The sequence below is a fragment of the Bufo gargarizans genome, chromosome 1 (assembly GCF_014858855.1).
Source record: "Bufo gargarizans isolate SCDJY-AF-19 chromosome 1, ASM1485885v1, whole genome shotgun sequence".
NCBI classification, from domain to species: Eukaryota; Metazoa; Chordata; class Amphibia; order Anura; family Bufonidae; genus Bufo; species Bufo gargarizans.
This window is the reverse complement of record NC_058080.1, coordinates 13,187,911-13,211,958: the sequence shown is the minus strand read 5'-3', so window position 1 is coordinate 13,211,958 and position 24,048 is coordinate 13,187,911. Positions and strand designations below refer to the sequence as shown.

Genomic DNA, 24,048 nt, shown 5'->3' with positions numbered 1-24,048 from the left:
AAATCCCTGTTGCAGTGTGTGCAAACCTGGTCAAGAACTACAGGAAACATTCTACCTCTGTAATTGCAAACAAAAGCTTCTGTACCAAATATTAACACAGATTTTCTCAGGTGTTCAAATACTTATGTTCAGCAGTGCAAGACAAATACATTCTTTGAAAATCATACAATGTGATTTCCTGAATTGTGGGAATGCACCTACAATGTGAATTTCAGACCCCTTCATGATTTCTAAGTGGGAGAACTTGCAGAATCGCAGGGTGTTCAAATACTTCTGTTCCTCACTGTACATGCAGATGGGGAGTAATAAGGAACATGACTGTTCTCACCTGGGTTTCTGACAAGTTGAGCTGTCTTGCCAATTCTGTCCTCTCTCTGCCAACAACGTACTGGCACCTCTGGAACTCCAGCTCCAGGCGGTACAGCTGCTCTGCAGTGAAGGAGGTTCTGGTGCGCTTCGGCCGGTCAAGATCCAGACCTTTTGGGAGCACAATCTCACGGATCGTCCCTTTGGCATCTTAATGGAAAGAAAGAGACAAAAAAAAGACACTAAAAGAGCGAATGAGTCTGAACATTTCACCAGTTCTATGGGCATGCTAATTTTACAAGAGTTCATTGAAATGGGGGGAGTCATGTATTTTTACAAACTATTAGCAGGGACATTGGGCGCCAGTGTATAGATGGAAATTCGATGACGTGAAGTCAACACTGTAGTGATGGAGGACACCACCAATGCCTTAGGGCTCGTTCACACGAACAAGTGATGCCCGTTACACTACAATACACGGGCACCATTCCGTGGCCATTCCGCATCACGGATGCGGACCCATTCATTTCAATGGGTCCGCAAATCTGGATCAAGTGAATGGGTCTGCGATCCCCATGCGCTTGCCCCACGGACGGTGCCCCTGCATTGCGGACTGAAATTTGCGGTCCACAGCACAGGCACGGGCTTTACACGTTCGTGTGAACGAGCCCTTAGGCTACATTCACACGACCGTAAAAGAAGGCCATTTTTTACAGCCGTTTTCTACACCAGTGCCTTCTGAAAAATGGGCATTATTAACAACTGACTTGCATTGTATGGGGGTGGAACGTCCATGAAAACGGACAGAATAGGACATGTCCGATTTTGTGATGGACATTATTCACGGTCCATTAAAACAACGACCATGCGAATAGACCTATAGACTGTACCCTTGGTGTGTGAATGTACCCTTACTGGCCTCTCGAGCTGAGCGTGCATGTCTATGGGGCAGTCGGGAAGGATAGCTGCAGGCCAAACGACGGCCGACATCTGTTGACTGTGTATGGGCAGCTTTATACGGAATGGACATGAAAAAAGAATAGATTGATAAGGCTGATGACAAGAACCTGAGCGTCTGTAGAGATCTGTCACCGGCTGGATCTAGGTACATTTCTGTTTTCAATGCCGAGTCAGGGCTGCTACATAAAAACCAAAACCACTGCCGAACATTAGATGAATGCCGCCATATTACCCCAATCTCTGCTATGACAGATGGTCAACACATCAAATGTTGAAACTGATTCCTCTGAACGAGAGGTTGTTACTAGACCAATAATTCTGCCTCCTTTTCACAGGTTGCCCCAGATAGACAATATTTTTTTTAGCGGGGCAACAGAAACGGACATAATTATGCGGACAGCACAGGGTGTGCTGTCCTCGTTTTTTGCGGACCCAAACAACGCTCGTGTGCATGTAGCCTAGCTGACATAAACTATCACTACCTGATCAGTGGGGTCCTACTTAGGCCTCTTGCACGCAAACTTTTTTTTTCCGTTTCCGTTCCTTTTTTGCATTCCATTTACAGACTGTATACGTAACAATTCATTTCGATGGATCCGCAAAAAAAAACGGAAAGTACTCCGTATGCCTTCCGTTTCCGTATTTCCGTTTTTCTGTTCCGTTCAAAGATAGAACATGTCCTATTACTGTCCACATAATGGACAAGGATAGTACTGTTCTATTAGGGGCGTCATCTGTATATTTTGCGGATCCGTTTTTGCGGACCGCAAAATACTGAAAAAGCCATACGGTCATGTGCAAGACGCCTTAACGTTTTTTTTTTCAGGACTTATTATGGATGTTGCATCCATATGATAGGGCATCAATATCAAATTAGGGAGAGGGGGTTCGACTCCTGGCAATTTTTAGATGTTCTCATAGGTAATCAATATGTAAATCCGGGCAAACTCCTTTAGGCACTGAAGTTCTGTTACAGTGGTGGTTCATGGCCGCTGCTGTCCCAGCTTTCAGTTCTTTGTATGTCTCCTCACAGTTGCAGCACTGCAAGGGTTAACCTTCTCTTGCTGTGTTCAGCTGTTCACTAATGGGCTCATCAGCCTTGTTATATAGGGAACGGCTATACAGCGATTTTGGTAATGCCATAGGATCGCACAACCGTGATCGTTGCGATCCTTGCCTTAAAAACAAGTTCTGTCTAATCTGTGTAGTCCACTGGGTCTTTTGAAGGAACTATAATCTATTTGTCTGTATGTGAACCAAGTCTGTCTGACCTGTGCCTGTTACCCTGATCTGTTAATCTGCCTATGCTCCGTCTTCTGCCTGTTGCCTGGACACTGACCCTATGTCACCTGTCTTGGTTCTGGAACTGTTTCTTGGATTTGCATGAACTCTGCCTGACCTTAACCTGGTTCGCACTATGTGCATTGCCTGATCCCTTAATGATTTGCACTGGTGTCTTTGATCCCTGTGGGTCTTCTGTCAACCACACCAGGACTATTCCAAGAGTTAGCCGTCTGGTGGCTCTGCTGCAGTGAAAGCCAGGTCCCTGTACAGGGGTAAAAGGTGAAAACCGAGGGACCGCCCAAAGTCAAGCCAGATAGCTGGCAACAATTGTCCATAACAAATTCCAATGGAGTTCTGTGACATTGGGGACCAGGACTGCAGCTGTGTACAAGAGATGTCAAAGCAACTTTGGTCCCTTGGTTATCTGGATTTAAGGTGGCAATCGAGGATGCAAACCCACCATTAAAAATGTCATGGAAAATCGCAGTAATATACTATTTTACATCTACATTTTTGTAATTTACATTACAAAATAACAATAATCATCAATTCTGGTCTATATAGGCAAGGACATAATTACTACAAAACTGCCCGCATTCGCAAGTACCTACCATACTACTGCCTCCTATGTACAAGAATATAACTACTATAATACTGCTCCTATGTACAAGAATATAACTACTATAATACTGCTCCTATGTACAAGAATATAACTACTATAATACTGCCTCCTATGTACAAGAATATAACTACTATAATACTGCTCCTATGTACAAGAATATAACTACTATAACACTGCCTCCTATGTACAAGGATATAACTACTATAATACTGACTACTATATACAAGAATATAACTACTATAATACTGCTCCTATGTACAAGAATATAACTACTATAATACAGCCTCCTATGTACAAGACTATAACTACTATAATAATGCCCCTATGTACAAGAATATAACTACTATAATACTGCTCCTATGTACAAGAATATACCTGCTATAATACTGCTCCTATGTACAAGAATATAACTACTATAATACTGCTCCTATGTACAAGAATATAACTACTATAATACTGCTCCTATGTACAAGAATATAACTACTATAATACTGCCTCCTATGTACAAGAATATAACTACTATAATACTGCTCCTATGTACAAGAATATAACTACTATAATACTGCCTCCTATGTACAAGACTATAACTACTATAATACTGCTCCTATGTACAAGAATATAACTACTATAATACTGCTCCTATGTACAAGAATATAACTACTATAATACTGCTCCTATGTACAAGAATATAACTACTATAATACTGCCTCCTATGTACAAGAATATAACTACTATAATACTGCCTCCTATGTACAAGAATATAACTACTATAATACTACTTCTATGTACAAGAATATAACTACTATAATACTGCTTCTATGTACAAGAATATAACCACTATAATACTGCTCCTATGTACAAGAATATAACTACTATAATACAGCTCCTATGTACAAGAATATAACTACTATAATACTGCCTCCTATGTACAAGAATATAACTACTATAATACTGCTCCTATGTACAAGGATATAACTACTATAATACTGCCTCCTATGTACAAGAATATAACTACTATAATACTGCTCCTATGTACAAGAATATAACTACTATAATACTGCCTCCTATGTACAAGACTATAACTACTATAATATTAACTCCTATGTACAAGAATATGACTACTATAATACTACTTCTATGTACAAGAATATAACTACTATAATACTGCTTCTATGTACAAGAATATAACCACTATAATACTGCTCCTATGTACAAGGATATAACTACTATAATACTGCTCCTATGTACAAGAATATAACTACTATAATACTGCCTCCTATGTACAAGAACATAACTACTATAATACTGCTCCTATGTACAAGAATATAACTACTATAATTCTGCTCCTATGTACAAGAATATAACTACTATAATACAGCTCCTATGTACAAGAATATAACTACTATAATACTGCCTCCTATGTACAAGAATATAACTACTATAATACTGCTCCTATGTACAAGGATATAACTACTATAATACTGCCTCCTATGTACAAGAATATAACTACTATAATACTGCTCCTATGTACAAGAATATAACTACTATAATACTGCCTCCTATGTACAAGACTATAACTACTATAATATTAACTCCTATGTACAAGAATATGACTACTAAAATATTGCTCCTATGTACAAGAATATAACTACTATAATACTGCTCCTATGTACAAGAATATAACTACTATAATACTGCTCCTATGTACAAGAATATAACTCCTATAATACTGCTCCTATGTACAAGACTATAACTACTATAATATTAACTCCTATGTACAAGAATATAACTACTATAATACTGCCTCCTGTGTACAAGAATATAACTACTATAATACTGCTCCTATGTACAAGACTATAACTACTATAATATTAACTCCTATGTACAAGAATATAACTACTATAATACTGCCTATGTACAAGGATATAACTACTATAATACTGCTCCTATGTACAAGAATATAACTACTATAATACTGCTCCTATGTACAAGAATATAACTACTATAATACTGCTCCTATGTACAAGACTATAACTACTATAATACTCCTCCTATGTGCAAGAATATAACTACTATAATACTGCCTCCTATGTACAAGAATATAACTACTATAATACTGCGTATAATTAACAGAGCACTGTATGTATGTGTCAGTTGAGCACTGCATGGTGGCAGGATTTCGAGTACCTGTCTGATGATAGTAGCTGCTATGCATTGTATTGCAGTATTATTAGCCCTGCATGAAGATATGATGTGAGCATTATATAACAATAAAATTAGTGCTTTGTGTATCAGCATTATTTAGACTTTTTAGCTGCGGTAATGTTCAGGCTCATTAATGCTGTGAATTTAGCTCTGTATGAATGGGCAGATTGGCCATAGACCCTACAGGGAAATTTCTTGGTGGGCTGATGCCCCAGGGGGCCACCCAAGTCTTCCTCTCTGCCGCTGACGGGGTATGTAATGAGCTTTCAAGAGTAATTAACACTAGGAGAATCAGGTACTCATGTACCCAGCCAGCGACCACACATGTCCTCCTGAATTCAACTGCTGTGGCCCACACCTCACCTCCTAAGCCCCCTGCTCCATAGACAACTGGAGAAGAAGGACAGAAGAGGGTAGCTATTGACGGCCACCAGAGAGAGACCGCTTTTGCACTGTGTTATTTGGTTCTTCTGGGATGGTGTTTAGCATTGTTGACCCTGCCTACTTGTGTTACCCCGCCTTCTGTTAATTTGGACCTGCCTACAAAATGGGGCCACTTTTAGTTTTTTTTCCAGGGCCACTTTAAGCTCCCAGTCTGTATGAACATGTTACCTATACTATAACAGTATAATCAATACTCTGTGTGGCTGTATAATCTGGACATTCTGTTACGGTAATATTCAGGCTTTTTAATGTTGTGATTTCAGCACGGCATGGAGATATTATATGAGCAGTATATAACAGTATAATTGGTCCATTGTGTGGCTGTATTATTTGGACCTTCTGTTACAGTAATATTCAGGCTCATTGATGTTGTGATTATAGCACAGTATGGAGATACTGTATTATCTGAGTAGTGTATAACAGTATATTGGTCTATGGTGTGGCTGTTTTATTTGGACCTTCTTGTACAGTACTAATAAAGTACTCTTTAATGTTGTCATTTCAGCACGGTATGGAGATATTATCCAAGCAATACATAACGGTATAATTAGTGCATTGTGTGGCAGTATTATTCGGACCTTGTGTTACAGTAATATTCTGGCTCTTTAAAAGGTATTATTTCAGCACCATATGGAGATATTATCTGAGCACTATATAACAGTATAATTTGTTCTTTGTGTGGCGGTATTTTTTTGGACCTTCTGTTACAGTAATATTCCGGCTCCTTAAAGGTAACATTTCAGCACCATGTGGAGTTATTATCTGAGCACTATATAACAGTATTGGTTCTTTGTGTGGCAGTAAAATTAAGTTTCTGTATGGCAGAAATATTTCAGTGCATGTTGGTGCACTACATGGCTGGATTATTTCAGTAGGGACAGTATGTTGGACTGTCACAGAATTGAAGGCTTTTCCTGTATCCAAATAGTTGGAAATGCTGTTAAATAAGGGCAAGAAACCTCACATCTGGAATTTTATTTCGTTAGCAGGAAAAATGAATGAAAGAGAGAAAAAGGCGCTGACCCTAGATGTAGTGATTGACGTTACTCATGATGCTTATACAAATGCCGTCAATCTCCCGCGATATGAACGATGAGGATCTAGGGTTTATATTATGTGGCTCTGGAGAAGTTCTCACCTCATGGATGGTGCACTCTGAGTAGATACACATGACGTGCAGACAGTCCTGAGCTCAGTTATGTGCAACAAGTGCCCTCTATCTTCTCGATGACTGGTTTTGAAGATCTGACACAAATCGATGCACGGGGGATGATACCGAATGTGCTGTTTACATATATAATAATATATCGAGGGAGTCCACGCCCTTAATGAGAAGGGTCATCTGATATTGAGATTCTTCCCTCTCTCATTAATGTGACGGGACAGATTAAAAAGTCCTAAGTAAAATACTCATATAAAGTCTGATAATGTATAACATAAATTTGGATATTTCAACAAAATCATCTAATTATGAAGGCAATCAGGGACGTAACTATAGAGGGTGACATGGTGGAGGTCATATCCAAGCCATAGCGTCTAAAGGGAAGACACCAGCTTTATACATGGCACACGCTAGGTAGGGTACTGTTGCAGATTTTGTTTTGGGGCCCAGGACCTTAAAGTCACACGCGTGGAGTCAATAATTTTGCTCTGTAAAGGGGTTTTCCAGTAATAATTATTTTGTATCATGTTCCCGAAGGGTGTAGACTGAAACAGAAGATTCATACTTACCTTCTCCATAGTGCTCGGGTCCTCCGACCTGCCCGCGCTGTCTCTATCTTCCAGTCCCCGAGCTCTTTCCATCTGTGGTGATGTGGCCTTCACCGCTGGAGCCAATGCTCATAACCAGCCAGATGTAAACAGTGCCAGGACCAGGAGATGGAGACAGCGGGGGCGGTGCAGAGGACAGGAGTGGCATGGAACGGAAAGCTGTGGGCAATTAATAATTCTTTTTTTTTTTACCAGAAAACCTCTTTAAAGATGTTTTGCCGGCTACAGATATTGATGACTAGGACAGGTCATCAATATCAGATTGGTGGGGCCAGGGGCGTAGCTTAAAGCTCATGGGCCCTAGTGCAAGAGTTCAGCTTGGGCCCCCCTTCCCTCAGTGCTTGTTGGCAAGGGGCAGGGGAGCACGTAGCCTTCCTGCTGCCTGAGGCAAACATTGAAAGGGCACCGCTTCATGCCAAATTATTGACCTAACCCCTTCCCTCCAGCCAGAGGTGTAAATTGACCAGCATGCACTTTCTATAATGCCAGTGTCTTATGTGGCATAAGGGTCTTTGGGCCCCTCAGGCTGCTGGGCCCGGTAGCGACTGCTACCTCTGCACCCCCTATAGCTACGCCCCTGGGTGGGGCCCAACACCTGGCACCCCCACGATCAGCTGTTTTGAGGTAGCTCCAGTGTTGGAAAGTATATAGTGTACGGAGCTGGAAGCAGACAACCACATATACTGTGTAGTTTCTGGTGCTGGCCAGCTGCAGTACGTCGGCACCATGTACGCAGCCTTCTGCATCTACCCCATATCCTCTATAGTTTCTGGCCCCACGGCTGGTGAAACCCTTTAAAGATGGTATTTACTCACTTTAGTTCCTGGTTTAACAATTGCAACTTTTTTCTTATTTGATAGGATATCTTTTTTGTTGATTTTTTTGTGCCATTGTTGCTTTTTTCTTTTTTTTTTGGTTTATAGAAGAGGGGCAGTGCAATCCCCTCAAATACAACAGCTACCCTGTAGAGCTCAAAATCATTTCAATTCCCAAATAGCAGACCCGTAAAATGTAGCACTTACATCATATCGAAAACCTAATCATAGAAAATCTAATAATAATATAAGCTGAACATACAGCTTTCTACAAAATTACATATTACCTCTGGCACGGTCTATAGGATTATGGTGGTGCATGGCAATAAGCATTCTGAGAATTACAAACAAAAGTCCTGCTGGGAAATAGAGAAATTGCAAATCTGTACTCTCCGCGTAGAAGTCATTTCAGTCTTTGTGTCGTCACCGACTTCTATAAGGATGGAACGGACCTATTTCCAGTCACTGGAGTCAAAAGAATGGAAACATTTTGAGGTTCCTTTGACTTGTTCTCGGAGAACACAGATCTGAAATACACATTTCCACTTTTCATTGCAGAACAAATCCAAAGGTCTGTTAACATGAATCTTTAACAAAACAAATTTTCCCAAAATGTTCTCTTCTCTGTTGGTGACAGCTCGGCACTCATGCTTTTCACTTACAGAACCTCTCTTGGTGGGGTAGGTTGATTGGTTGTTCTGGTTTCTCCTTGTCACATCAATGAAATAGTGTATAGGACAGAAACAAGATGGATTTAGAACTGGCCAATAGATAATAGGGTAACGTGTTCAGCTCACTTCATACGTAGGCTCTCTGCTGTGCTACGGTCTAAAAGCATGCTGTGGGCCAATATCCAGTATGATGAACAAACAACTAGGAGGTCCATGGGCTCCAAGAAAATGTTCTTTACTTTAATCTAAAGCTCAAAACTCATTGCAGGATACTCACGCGTTTCGAGGCGCTCTTGGCTCTTAGTCATGGACTGTTCTAGGACTGGAAGTGTCTTCGCACTTAATTTAGATTTCTAACTGGATGAAGGTAATTGAATCAGCTTCAGCAGCCATTCAGAAACCTTCACCATTACTGTCCATGTTTGAAAAATTACTGCTACAAAATCTGGGATAATCTGAAGAAATTATGATGGTAAAGAAAGAATGAGAAGCAACAAGTTCACTAATGAAACCAGAAGACAAGTAGCTTCCAGAGTATAAGATATACCCAAGTTTAGATAGAGGTACAGGTGGCCTTATATGTTTCGTGGATGTGAAATTTGCACTGCTGTGACTCCAAATAACAAATGGCTCAATTGTCATCCACGGGTTTTTCCAGGCAGATTCCACAGCAAAAGAATTATGTCACTTATTTGCTGTCGACCGCATGGAAAATTTTTGATGCAGATTTGATGCTTAGAAGGCAGATAGACAATGATTTTGGATTTTGAATCAGTGCCAAATCAGCATCAAATCCAACCCGTATGAACATATCTCTAGTAATAAGTCAGAGCAAATGGACTTGCATTTTTGTTCTTGAAGACGTTTCGCTACGCATCCGACTCACTTTCTCAACTAGAATGGCTTGTACGAGAAATCTCCAACATGAAATACTGGTGACTCATGCTTTATGATTTAGGTAAGCATGCGTCTCCAGTATTTAATGCTGGAGATTTCTGGTACAAGTCATTCTAATTGAGAAAGCCTGTCAGATGCCTTCAAGAAAGAAAAAATACAGCAAGTCCAGTTGCTCTGATTTATTACTGATATATCATGACCTAGATGAATGAGAACCTTCTCAGACAACCCTATGAACATAGACTAATTGTAAGAAATCTGGATAGTCTTTGTAGTTTAAAAATATAAGTCAAGTGAAGAAGGCTGTCAATAGTCAAGAACGTAAATCAGGCTTAGAAAAGTGTGATCCTGATAAACTGGCTGAATCATCAATGCTAGGAAACGGACCACGGCGAAAGAGCCTACACAAAGGCGTTACATTGATGGCTATGGTTTCCCATCTAATCAGGGTTCAGTAATCAGCAATGTAAGGTCTTGTAGGAGGTTTATAGAGAGCTCCAAAAATGAACTGCAAATTAACATCTTAATATAATACTTGAATAAATCGACACAGTTTGGGCTACATAGGGAAAAAAATAACATATGGTAGATGGGATAAAATAGATACAAAATTCATAAAAGTATAGCATGAAGAATGTATACCAGGGCATTCTGACTGCACTTCAATATTCATTTTGAATATGGTTTTGCGCATCTTGCCTGAAGCCCACAATTCCCGCTGATTCCTCGGTCGCAGATGGTTGTTCAGCTTCTCTATAAAAATGGCACAATATTATGTTTCAGAAACGCTTTGTTGATCCAATTCAGGGAGAACAAGGAAAGTAACCCGTAATTTAACACTAGCAGCTGTCAGATGCCTCATAAATACATATAGACTAGCGGCGTGAAATGCTCCTCTCCGCGCTGTGTCAACACTTTCCTTCAGTTTCTTAATGGCTTATTTACCTGGTGGTTGGAAAATAAGAGAGGAAAGCAGAACATTGTCGCTTAAGAATTCTCTTTTCTGTACAGTTTTAAAATCTATTATTACAGTTGTGTCTCTTAATGGCTACCTGCACCTCAGGACTGGAAACCATAGATCACAGTATTTGGAAAATGCCCAATCAAGGCTGAACCAGTGGGTCCAATCATGAACACCAAACTTCTCCTGAAGTGGCAATTGGAGGTCTTGGGAAGACCATGCTAATAATAAGCAAATAGGACATCTTTGGACGTAGTCTTTTGTTTTTTCGTTACTATGGTTTAGCACTTCCAGGGGGCATTCATTGGATATTACTGCACCTACTAGTTATCTTCAAGAAGTAACCTGTCATCCACCATCCACATACTCACTTGGTCTTCCTACATTCAACCGTTTAAGGAGTCAATTTGTTCTCTTCTGTTTTTGACCAGTGTGCTTTAATATTTTTGCTGCCTAAGGTATAAAGTAAAATGCTGCCACCCCTTCCTTAAAGGGGTTATCTGGGATTTTGATATTGATGGCCTATCCTCAGGATAGGTCATCAGTATCAGATTGGCTGGAGTCTGATTCCAGACAACCCCTGTGATCAGCTGTTTGAAGAAGCCACTGCACTCCAAGGAGCTCTGGTGTGCTCTGCGGCCTCCTCGCAGCTTACAAAGCAAAGTGCCATACATTGGCTAACAACTTGAGCTTGGTATTGGGACTGAACTGCACTTAGGCCATGTGACCCATGTTCTTGTGACGTCACTGCCCTAGGAAGAGGCCTAAGCGCTCATAGAGTACCACAACCTCTTCAAACAGCTGATTAGCAGGGGTGCCGGAAGTAGGACCTCCATGGATTTGACACTGATTACCAGTGGCGTACATAGAGAAGTAAGGGACCAATAGCGAGGATCAAACCAGGCCCCCACACAGGACAGAAGGATTTCTGCCTAAACCCTTTTCAATGACCCTTGGGCCATTTTTTCCACTGCCTCATTTGCTAAAAGTTGTTCCTTTAGAGGATAGAGTTCTCACCAAGTTTTCACCTCCAGTAGAATAGGAAATAACCCTAACTAAGACTGGGCCCCCTCTTGCCCTGTCCCCATAGCAGTCGCATGTCGTAGTTACGCCCTTGCTGATTACCTATTCTAAGGATAGGCCATCAATATCAAAATCTCAGATAACCCCTTTAAACTGTAGATAGAAAAGCTGTCAATATACATTTCATATACTGTATGTTGGTGAAATCTTCCAATTTTGGAGAGACTGTCCAACCATCTAAGGAATATGGATGGAGGATTCCCAACTCTCCCCTGATAGCAGATGTTGTGGAAGGAAAATATTGGGCTGACAACACATGTACACTCAGCACCAAGTGTCCATGTGTATGGGGGAGTCAGGAGAGACAGCTGTTTTTTGGCCAACAGGTATCTACTGGTTTAGCCAGTCTAAAATACTGCTCCCTAAAGTCAAAAAAGGATGCTGCCAAGACAAAGTTCTCATCTTATGGATGGTTCTACTTTGTTTGAACCAATATGCAAACTAACATATCTAATAATATCCTTGGGGAAATCACTAATGGAAGGTTTCTATAAGAACGTTATATACAAGGGATAACTATTTCTAGAGGGTACTCTATGCAGAAGAATATGAATCTTCAATCATTTTCTTTTTCTAGAAGCGAAGACGACAAAAAAGCCACATATAATGATGAGGATCGTCAAGTCTTGGAATCAAAGCCAGCATTAATGTCATATTTGGACTAGCATGTGGTCCATCTAACTAGATAAGATGAGTCATATAAGGAAAAAAACTAAAATCTACAGTGTCCACAATACATAACAAGAGCAATGAAAGGGGAAACGGCTGCTTTAAGGCCCAAATTCAGAAAGGGCCCACCCAGGAGGAGGATGAAAAGATTTTATTGTGAGGGCCCCCTTAACAGTATTATACAATGACATTATATACAGAGACACTGTAGGAAACAGATGAAGCAGCAGCTGGGCCTGGTCTGAGAGTGATCTTGACTAGCCTCACGAGTGGGGTTGGATGGGAAGTGGGGGTTGTGAAGAAACTGCTGTGGCGGGCCCCATACAAAAATTTGCTGTGGGCCTGGTCATTTCTAGTTACGCCAGTGGCTGAGGTAAGAACAGGACCTGATGCTCCCAGCATTAGAATGTCGCATGCTTACTGTCTCTGATGCTGGGAGCATGACCTACGCACAGTTGCAGACCTGCAGTGAAGTACAGCTGCCACTGCGGAGTTGACGGCCCTGTAGGCGTAGCTCCAATTGTACCTGCCACGCAGCAGCCAGGAGATGACAACTCTCCACTGCGGACTGGAGAGCGATGGTCTGTGATGGTGAGTGTGACAGACAATCACAGAAGGTTCATAACTACATTGCCAGCTCAGCCTGACCTTTGCTGCCCTGGCCGGATGTGACTGCTCAGCCTGCCTCGCTGCCCAAGGCTCAGCTTGTTTCACTCGCCCAGGCCCTGCCCTGGTGTTGTGGTGGGTAATCGCTGCCTTACGACAGAAGTACTACTGCATCCTGCTAGTTTCACACTACATTTTAGCTCTTTGCAGGGCTTTCTGTCAGGGGTATACGTCTGAATACCTGAAAACAGTATACCAACATATACTACAACGGTTTGTGCTTTCCGTTCTTTTCTGCCAGACAAATTTGTGTGTTGGACTGTGCTATTCTGTCCGGTGAAAAAGCCAGAACCAAATGGAAAACAGGTCGAATGGAGTCTGAAGATGAACTTCTTTCGACCTATTAAAGTCAGTGTGATGCGGTATATGTTTGAATACCGTATTCAGGCATTCAGATGTATACCCTTGACAGAAAGCCCTACAGAGAGCAGAAAAGCAACATATATATATATCTCAAGAGAGATAAATAGACGAATAGATAGGTGATGGATAGAGCTGCATTCACATCATTACAGGTAACAAAATGTGATGTGTACACAGCCCACGGTGTACTTTGGGAGACATAGCATAGAAAAGCATAATATGCTGCGATTTTCCATCCCGTGTTGTCCATAAAAAAGAACCATACACATTAAATGGATATATCGGGAACCTATGGTGACGGACGTAACTGTACGGCGTTCATCTGAGGCATCCGTTTAACATGTACTTTCTTCATACATGTTATGTGGCACAAAATTGGGATGTGAACAAAGGGTACAACTACAAGGCCCAGTTGTGCCACGGTTGCAACGCAGTCATGTTGTGATCGAGTACCAGATGGCCAGGCAAGCCGCAGCGGGCTCCAATGAACTAATTCGGACTGTACTGTACAGTGGGTCATCATTGTTAATAAGCCTACAGCACCCGCTAAGCTGCGCAGCCAACAGCGCAGTTCAAATGAATTAATTGGTGCCCACTGTGGCTCGTATGGCCATGGAGGATGCTGGAAAAGTGAGCAAGCTTAGAGGTCTGTAGAGAGGAATGTGACTGAAAGAAGTCATCATGGTGGTCTGGACTAAATGGAGAAGATGTGGAAAGCAAATGTGTACATCAGAGGAGACATCACTAGATGTAATAGTTATGTGGTGTTATATTCTCCTATATATTTGGTAGTACTGTAAGACCAAGCAGCCTGCTGTTGGAATGGCTGGCTCGGTGCTGTTGCCTGCCTCTCACCTCCTCAGCTCCCTCCTCCATATTTTAATAAGAGACCACTGGAGAGGGAGGAGGAGGGTAGCTGGCCACCGCATTTGGGGAGTGATGTTGTGCTGCTGGGGGAGTATATTGTGCTGCACTGTTCTATTTTTTTCTGCTGGAATAGTCTTTTGTGCTGAGCTGTGATATTTGGTTCTGTTGAGGCAGTATATTGTGCTGCCCTGTGATATTTAATTCCGTTGGGCTGGTATATTGTGCTGCACTGTGATAATTGGTTCCGCTGAGGCAGTATATTATGCTGCCCTGTGATATTTAATTCCGTTGGGCTGGTATATTGTGCTGCACTGTGATATTTGGTTCCGCTGAGGCAGTATATTGTGCTGCCCTGTGATATTTAATTCCGTTGGGCTGGTATATTGTGCTGCATTGTGATAATTGGTTCCGCTGAGGCAGTATATTGTGCTGCACTGTGATATTTGGTTCCGCTGAGGCAGTATATTGTGCTGCACTGTGATATTTGGTTCCGCTGAGGCAGTATATTGTGCTGCACTGTGATATTTGGTTCTGCTGAGGCAGTATATTGTGCTGCACTGTGATATATGGTTCTGCTGAGGCAGTATATTGTGCTGCACTGTGATATATGGTTCTGCTGAGGCAGTATATTGTGCTGCACTGTGATATTTGGTTCCGCTGAGGCAGAATATTGTGCTGCACTGTGATATTTGGTTCCGCTGAGGAAGTATATTGTGCTGCACTGTGATATTTGGTTCCGCTGAGGCAGTATATTGTGCTGCACTGTGATATTTGGTTCCGCTGAGGAAGTATATTGTGCTGCACTGTGATATTTGGTTCCGCTGAGGCAGTATATTGTGCTGCACTGTGATATTTGGTTCCGCTGAGGCAATATATTGTGCTGCACTGTGATATTTCATTCTGTTGGGGCGGTATAGTGTGTTGTATTTGGTGATGCTGCAGGGCCAAATACCACAGTGCAGCAAAATATTTTGCCCCTGTATTGCTAGCCCTGCGTTCTTGTGCAGGCCCTACCTACTTAAATTTTACCCATGGGGCCACTTTTATTCTTTTTTCCAGGGCCAATTTAAATTCCTATTCCCAGTGATCTTTTGTCAATGATTGTGCTCATTTGATCTGTTGCTGCTGGTGCTCTTTATGGATCTCTATAAAGAGATTACATATCACACCATATTTTCTTGTAAAATAAATCTGGACCGTACATTCAATGAACTGGACTTTCTTTGGATACTTATTAACATGATTAAGCCCCTTGTCGTGGAGAGTTCATTGAAGACGGTCCTTACTCATTGAGTGCAGGATCAGTCCGCAATACTGATGGCCCAGAAGCCAAACAAGCTATGGGCACCAAATCTCATGAGTCAAGGATTGCCTTTTGGAGTTTCTAAGAAAGCTGGATGACCATGACAACCCTAATCATTAGAGAAAGAGCAGAGAGATGGAGCCTTCTGAGGAGTCAAGCAATACAAGTCAGCCTAGATGAGCACCATGACACCAACATCCACTACATTCATCCATTTCGATCTCAACACATTCCACATTGTCTATAGCAGATCCCAACGTAATGGATATTAATCAGGGTCATAAATGTTAAGACCTTCATGTACTAATCAGGAAAAATAAGGGGAAAATGTTTTGTTCAGCTACACTTTTTACACAATTTTTTGTATAAATTAGGCTACTTTCACACCAGCGTTTTTGCTGGATCCGGCAAGGTTTATCAAAAACACCTCCGTTACTGATAATACAACCATCTGCATCTATTATGAATGGATCCAGTTGTATTATCTTTAACATAGCAAGGATAGATCCATTATGACCACTATTGAAAGTCAATGGGGGACGGATACGTTTTCTATTGTGTCAGATAGTGGTAAACGGATCCGTCCCCATTGACTTATATTGTGGGTCATGAAGGATCCGTCTTGCGCCGCATCCCATGACGGAAGGAAGACCATAGCATGCCTGTGTTTGCTCTCTGGTATGAGAACGGAACGGAATGCATTTTGGAGCACTCCGTTCTGTTCAGTTACGTTTTGTCCCCATTGACAATGAATGGGGACAAAAAGAAAGCATTTTGTTTCTGGTATTGAGACCCTATGACGGATCTCAATACCCAAACGAAACGCTAGTGTGAAAGTAGCCTTATAGGATTGTTGTGTTCTACATTTTCATTAGTATTGGCTCCAGGTAGTTAATGACCTGCAGTTTAAGAATAAATTATTCCCAAAAAAGTCACAAATCATGTCTAGAGACAAACATGTTAAAATGTGCAAAATTATTTTTTTTCAAATTTGAGAAGTGACAAGAAAAGTGGAGGAGATGTTCAAGTAGATAAGGTTTTTGTTATATTTATTAAGGAAGCCTGAACGTGCTGAAAAGCTATCCATGTTTTTAGAAGGCATACAATTCATTTTCTGACTGTTTTTAATAAATTTTGGGTAAATTAAGTCAACTAACGCCTTTACTTAGACTGGGCTAATAAGAGCAGTTCCCTGCCAGTGGGAATCAAGTTCTTACACTGAAATAGTGATATAGATTCGGTCAGAATAGACTGATAAATATAAAAAAGATAGAAATAAGCCGCATGTGGATAGGTCTAGGAATTGTTAATATTTTTTAGGTTTGCCCCAATTGTAAAATCTAAATTGGAAATAACATGTAAAATAATTCTGTGCCAATAGTAAAGAGTTTAGTCATTGGACTGGATTATCTTAATAGTTGAGATATTTGTCAATGGTACCTGCTAATAAAAGTTGGGTTTTATTTACGTTGTGCTCTTAAGATGAATTTACATAAGCGGGTCATTATTAGGAAGGATCTGTTCCGTCCTGATATCTGCCTGTTTGTAAGAAATTATATGCGCCAATCCCCTCCACTTTATGGGGATGAACGTTGGCTACTGCCATCGCTCGTCTTCATACAGAGCCATTGTTTCCGGGCAGAAGGTCACGTGCCGAGACCCATGATTGGAGGAGGATTGCTACATCAACAATGATTTCACGTTTTGCTCGTTCATCATACTAACATTCGTTCCCAATAATCGGCCAGACAATTGGTCCACGTAAATCCAACTTTACCAAAGTCCATTCTCGCGAAAAACAAGTCCCTTGTTTGTTTATTTTTAGAAGGTTTTTATCTTTTACTTGACACATGAAATGAATGATTTTGTTAACTCAACAAACAAATGCTTCCCTCCCATATTAAATGTCCAGTAAGGAAAAGAAGATGCCAAAAACATTAATGAAGTGGTAAAAGGACTTGAGAATGGCTACTGGCCACAACTGTATCCCTCAAGTTCTTCTCCTATCTTAACTTCTACTTGTTCTTGTAGACCTAAGCCAGGGCAAATGTCGGGCCGATATATCTAGAACAAACATTAGTATGAACTGCCCCGATAAACTGCCCATGTAAAGGTGTCACATATCACCCAAATGCTTTTTCATTGGGTGAAATGATCATTTATGTGGACACCTAAATCATTGTTCTGGGCAGCAGATCGTGTTGTATACACAGGGATCTGCTGCCCAGAAACAATGAATCTGCATGAGGACTAGCAAAGGCAGTAGCCATCTCTATTCCCCATACCGTAGAGTTGATTGCTGCCTATAAATATAGCTCTTTTATCCACCGAGGAGCAGGCAAATATAGGGAAGGAATGGTCTCTTCCTGATAATTGCCTGCTCAGTCTGCACTTGAAAATATGCCTTTATTTTTTTAATATAAGATCCAGGATAGGTTACAAGGTGAAGGTGCATAACGTAGGGTTTTAAGTAGAGCACAAGGGGTTAATATTGATTAGAAATTGCTACATATCAGGAGCAGTTCACATAACATGTATTGTCTTTCATAACAGGAGCTCCTTTTTAGTAGTTAAGTAGCTTTCACCACAAGTTCTGAACCATCTGCAGTAAGGCTAAAGTCCACTCGAGTATAGTTCTGGTGCTATGAAACGTGGCTTGAAAAGAAGCTTAAAAAAATGACATCTCCCTCAATCAATGTCTAAATGGTTGTCACTTCCTCCCCAACACAAAACAGAGAAACTTGGATTTGGTGTTCCACCTTGTAGCATTACAAATTCAAAGAATCTTTTTGAATGACCCCAAGGGTTCCATCAATAGAGGATTCTCTAATGGGAAACGTAACAAGCGCAATAAAATTACAGACACTTTAGGGGGAATTTTATGTATATTTGGCAGGAACTTATTTAATGGGAGATCATTAGCTTCCTACATCACCTTTAGTAAAGCGAAGAGACTCAATCTAACAAGTAATGGTCCTACCTGTGGCTATAACTTTGGCAACAAGAGTAACCATAATTATGAAAAGAATTCTAAAGCCTAAACAACCAAACAGATGTTTAGTCAAATCCACAAAGACATTGTTTGTAGGCGCTAAAATTTCTATAAATTTACCCAAAACCAACATTTAATTTCCTTTCCACTCTGTTGGACACCGGTGAAGGACACTTGATTTACTAAACTAATTGTGTTTGGTTTCTGAATCCCAAATTTTTGCTCTTCTTATAAGTCTTAAAATCACGAAAACAACAAATTTTTTCAAATTTTTTTTGGGGGGGGGAATCGTTAATTGTGCTGTGAAAAGCTGCATTAAGCTTGGTGAATAGTTTGTTCATTACTGATTGCTACTCAACAATGATAAGAACAGATTTTTTTTTCCAATGCCCCTTTGGGAAATCTGCATATTGACAATTTAAAGACACCATGCCGATTCCCGTGAAGACGATGGATCTTACTGTCTACGCTCATGGAATGATGACAAAAAAAAATGCTTTCTTGCAGCAAGGTATTTCAGGCCCCCTGATGGTGAATCTATGTCAACCAAGGCCGGCTGCCTCTGTTTAATGTGTGCTTTGGGTGTGTTATATTGTTCTGATATGACTGGCGCATTATTCCACATCTTAAGCTGTAAAGTCTTATCTCAGCACATATCATTTTTGTATTATTCACCCCCTGATTTTGAAGGCAAAAAAATAAAAACATTACCAGCTCTACACATTATGCACAACGCATAGGACATTCATTACAATGTAAGTTTAAAGCAAAGGGTAACGGGTGAGCAAAACGCAATTTAGCAATTTATTTATTTTTTTTTAGTAGTATCATACAAACAATATTTTATTTGGGATTTTTTTAAATACTATTTTACAGAATAAACCTTTCATCCTTAAAAATCCATAATAATGACCTTCTTTGTACATATATATGTATGAAATACTATTATTAATACTAATAGTAAATTTCTATAACATGTCATACAGCATACAATGTGAGATGATATATTTTTTTTCTTATTAGAAATGATAAATGCGAAGAAGGTAACGCGAATAAAAATATAACCTTTATCAATAAATTCTAGAATAAAAAATTTGTCAATTTTCTCAAACTTAAATGTCAATAATTACTAAATATAATTACAAAAACAGTATATAATAATATTAAATTATTGACTTTACAGGGTGCAATATATAGTATAAATTTGGATTATATCTCACCCTTATAGGACATTACTAGGAGTGGTCAACACAACCATTGGCTCATCTAGAAATTTTATTTTTTTATTTTTTATTTTTTTAGTTTGAAATAATTTATCCAAAGTAATACACTGAGCACTAAAATGATAGATGACCAAAGTACAATATTAGAAAAAAATTATTTTAAAATGAAACGGCAAATTCAAATTTTATTTTTTAAATCTAATTTAAAGCTGTTATTATAATGACAAATGAGGATTAGCATTGGCTTTATTAATTGAAAAAAATAAAATATATAACTTTAACACTTTCTATTATTAAAGCAGTTCATCAGAGTAATGGACTGAGCAGAAAAAAAAATCTTTGGTCCACCATTTTGTTGTTGGGTTAGGTGCTTAGCAGCAAAATGGTGGCTGTCACTAATGATTCAATGTTATTAAAACCGTAATATCTTAGGGCGTTTCACGTTCAAAGTCCTTTTTTTTTTATATTCAATTTTCCCAAAGAAAAAAAAATCTAACTCTGTTCAAAAAAGTTTTAACCTAAAAATTTCCCAAGAAATGAAATATCAAAAAAAATTAATGTTATTATAGATTACATAATTTTTTTTCATGTATCAACAATAGCAGTGTAGACATAATGTGTACACTCAGTATGATACATCTGTATATAGAATATATATGGTTTCCTCCAGCACTGCTCCATTCATTGTAATAATAAATAGTGCCTCCAATAAAATGTACTAGAAACTATGAAGAATCCAAAAACATCCAACCCTCAAAACAGTCCTAAAATAGAGTTAACAGTATGGTACTGCCATTCTTAGCAACTGGGTGTTTTGAGCAGCATCGTACCTAATATCCCCTACTTTCAGTCGTTAACTTGTTTACACTTAATTAAGGAGTGTGTCTAATTACAAAGCTGAAACAACTAGTTAGGCACCTACTCCATACTGTGGACCACGTGGTCCATTTTTTCAATTTTTTTCTTTTCTTTCCGCTTTATAAAGAATTTCGGTCTTCCATCGAAATCCAAGGTTTATGGATATGTTTTTTTGTTTTTTTCTAATTTTATTCATTTATTTCCTCTTTATGTAATAGATTTCAGCTATTTTTTTAAGCTATAAATGTAGAGGGTGAATCGTAAGCGTTATCTGTTTTCACAAACCACAACCATGACATAATGGCCGCCTACTCTTGAACTCAAGATGACCTCTATAGCCCTCGAGGCATGCAAGGCTGACAGATTGAAGCCATAGTTAGGCCACGGAATACAACCATTTCAAAATTAATTTTACATCACCATTTGGTAAAAACAGTCTTCCATTAATAGGTTGGCTTTCATTCTAAGCTACATTAACAAAGACTACATAGACCTCCTTCATCCTTGTCTGTACCATGAAGAGGTACTGAACGTATGATACTTAGATAAGTAAGAGCAGCCTCAAAAAAACGTATGACCAGGTCCTATACTATTTCTAGAAGTTAACAACCTGTTATTTTGCAGAAATATCAGTACACCTCCAGTCCCTCATGCTTCAGACTTAGCAAAAGCCTCATGCTTCACAGGAGCACAGGATCTTTCCACGTTGTAGAAGCATTTATCGCTAAAATGACCAGCTTCCGAGTCAATCTGCTGGTACACGATGCAGAGACAATTCACTTACAAACGTTAATGCACTGAACCCCACAAAAACATAAGGTATGACAGCTCCACCTCAAACCTCTGAGGCGTGAAGAACAATATGACTATTACCTGACACAGTCTGGCCTGACTGAACCTCCAAGATAGAATTTTATATGCCTATGGTAGTATATGTGTCCGTATGTGTAAATATATAGTACCGTAATACTGACTAATGGCATAAATCACATGTGTGTGTAAATATTATGGTAGTGTATCCATATTTATAAGAAATCTAATCTAATTAGGCAATATTTGGGGCTTTTAGACGATCTAAGGATTAAAAATGTTTATTCTGCTCTGGCCTATGGTTGCTCCAGTCATTAGAGGGAAACATTACATAATACATTTACACACATACGCACACCTACGCACTTTGGTGTGTTTAGCATAGTTGTGCATATTTACATCTGTAGCACTGTAGGGCAGTGGTATAATAAAAAAAAATCCTTCAATCCATCACTATTTTGACCATTCTCAAGTTACTAATTTGCATCCAACGATAAATCCAACAAGATCTCTGCCCATAGACCACTATTCTGAGATGTACTCACACTGTGATAGCTCAATGTTATGTCCCATTCAGCTACATTATTGTCATTACCTAAAGGCCAAAATTGAGTATATACGCATACAAAGTGTAATACAACCACACGTCTTCTATCTGAGATATTTTGTTTTCTATAAGACACACTTGCCATAGGACGATTCTACTGAGAACTCATCTCTCCTGAACTTACAGGGCATTCCCATTACATTTTGTCTTTAAATACCCTGTGCGGTCTACGGTTCCATTTAGTGTAAGTGCTATTGATTTGAAAGCAAAGCACTGTGTTTATTGCCCCTAAAACCCTGCAGGAAGAGAACTTGGGCTGACCGGTTCAGTTTTACATGCTACAGACATTGAGGGTGGACGAGTCCTCTTGCACAAGGCCTCATCAGGATTGTTGTTACAAATTCTTGAACAATAAAGTTGTGAATAGCTAATAATGACAAAAAAAAAAAAAAAACAATGCCGAGACATTGCAGAATATAAGGCATTTAAAAAAAAACAAATCCTGGCAGTGATCACCATGTTAAGGGGCTTAGGGATCCTGTGTCTAAATATATCCTAGCTGTAACATATTATTCCGGAGTAATGCTACATACTGTGGCTCTGACATGCTTATCCATGCATGGCTAACATAGGACATGCAATGACGTTACTCTATATGGTGGTATTCAGCCGTCCTCCTCACCACTTGGAGAGGAGAAGTCAATGCTGGCCTCATTTTTGCAACTTTATACATATTTCATTGCTTTCTATAGGTTTGACGGAAACCCGATGTAAAGATACTGTGCTTGATGTAGGAGAAAACTGGCTGCCAGATGGAGACAACAACAGTCTTTGTGTTATGCCAGGGAGTGCACCATAGCTCTCAATTAATAGTTTGTTTTGGGGCTAGAAAGCGAGATCACCACTGTGCGGACACTAGAGGAACTAAGAGACATTATGGTCGTTATCAGAATCACGTAACTTTTACATGACAGGAAGCGATGCAACGGCAGCTATGAAGCTGTCCTGTCTTCTGTCGTAACATAATTTTCTATTGGCTCGTTAACTAAAATGATTGATGCGTTAGATAGGAAAACAGAGGCCTCGTTTACACAGTTGGAAGGATAGGAATGTATTCTTATGCTCACCCATCTCTCAGTTTCCTCCATTCATTCTCTTCTCTTCCATACTATTCCCTCCATCTTCCCCCCCCCCTTCCCTTGTTAAATCCTTACCTCTGACCAGGATCCGTCGACAGTAATCAGCTTCTCCTGCGGACTGATTGTCTTGACCTTCCTCTTTGGACGATCCAGGGCTGGAGGTGGAGGTCACCGGAATGTCCTTAATGCTGTGGCCTCGTAAGGAACACTCTACATCAGCTCTGCTTCCCTTGTCTCTGAGTCGCTCTGTACACGATGTGGCTGACTTGCCACACAGAGGGCTTCTTCTCTCCTCGGACACTCCATCGCCCATACTAGTAGCCTGATCAAACATCAGGCGAAGCCCCCCCTAACCCCTAGGCTGGCCCCCTCCTTCTAAAACCACTTTCAGAAAGGAGGAAAAACAAAAACAAACAAGCAACAATTCGCCGAGACAGCAGAAGTCAGCAGTCCAATGCATGTAGGGCATCAGAAGCTCTGTACAAGTATTCCACATAAGGTTTTGGCATGGTCACCACCATACACAAATGCAAGATCCCCTCAGCAATGTAGGTCCTTCTTAAGAGGCACACAAATCAAGTTGTTTCCAAGTC

The 24,048-nt window shown here is 40.1% G+C and overlaps 1 protein-coding gene across 1 annotated transcript in view; it reads right to left on the bottom strand.

Moving 5' to 3' along the window:
* VAX2 (ventral anterior homeobox 2) overlaps positions 1 to 23,789 on the bottom strand; it is a 79,279-nt gene extending 55,490 nt beyond the window's left edge. Inside the window, exons 1-2 of the mRNA XM_044300340.1 lie at positions 23,531 to 23,789; positions 329 to 516 (exon numbers count right to left, since the gene is read on the bottom strand). Of these exons, the coding sequence (XP_044156275.1) occupies positions 329 to 516; positions 23,531 to 23,789 (447 nt within the window). The remainder of the gene's footprint in view (positions 1 to 328; positions 517 to 23,530) is intronic.
* Positions 23,790 to 24,048: the final 259 nt, after the last annotated feature.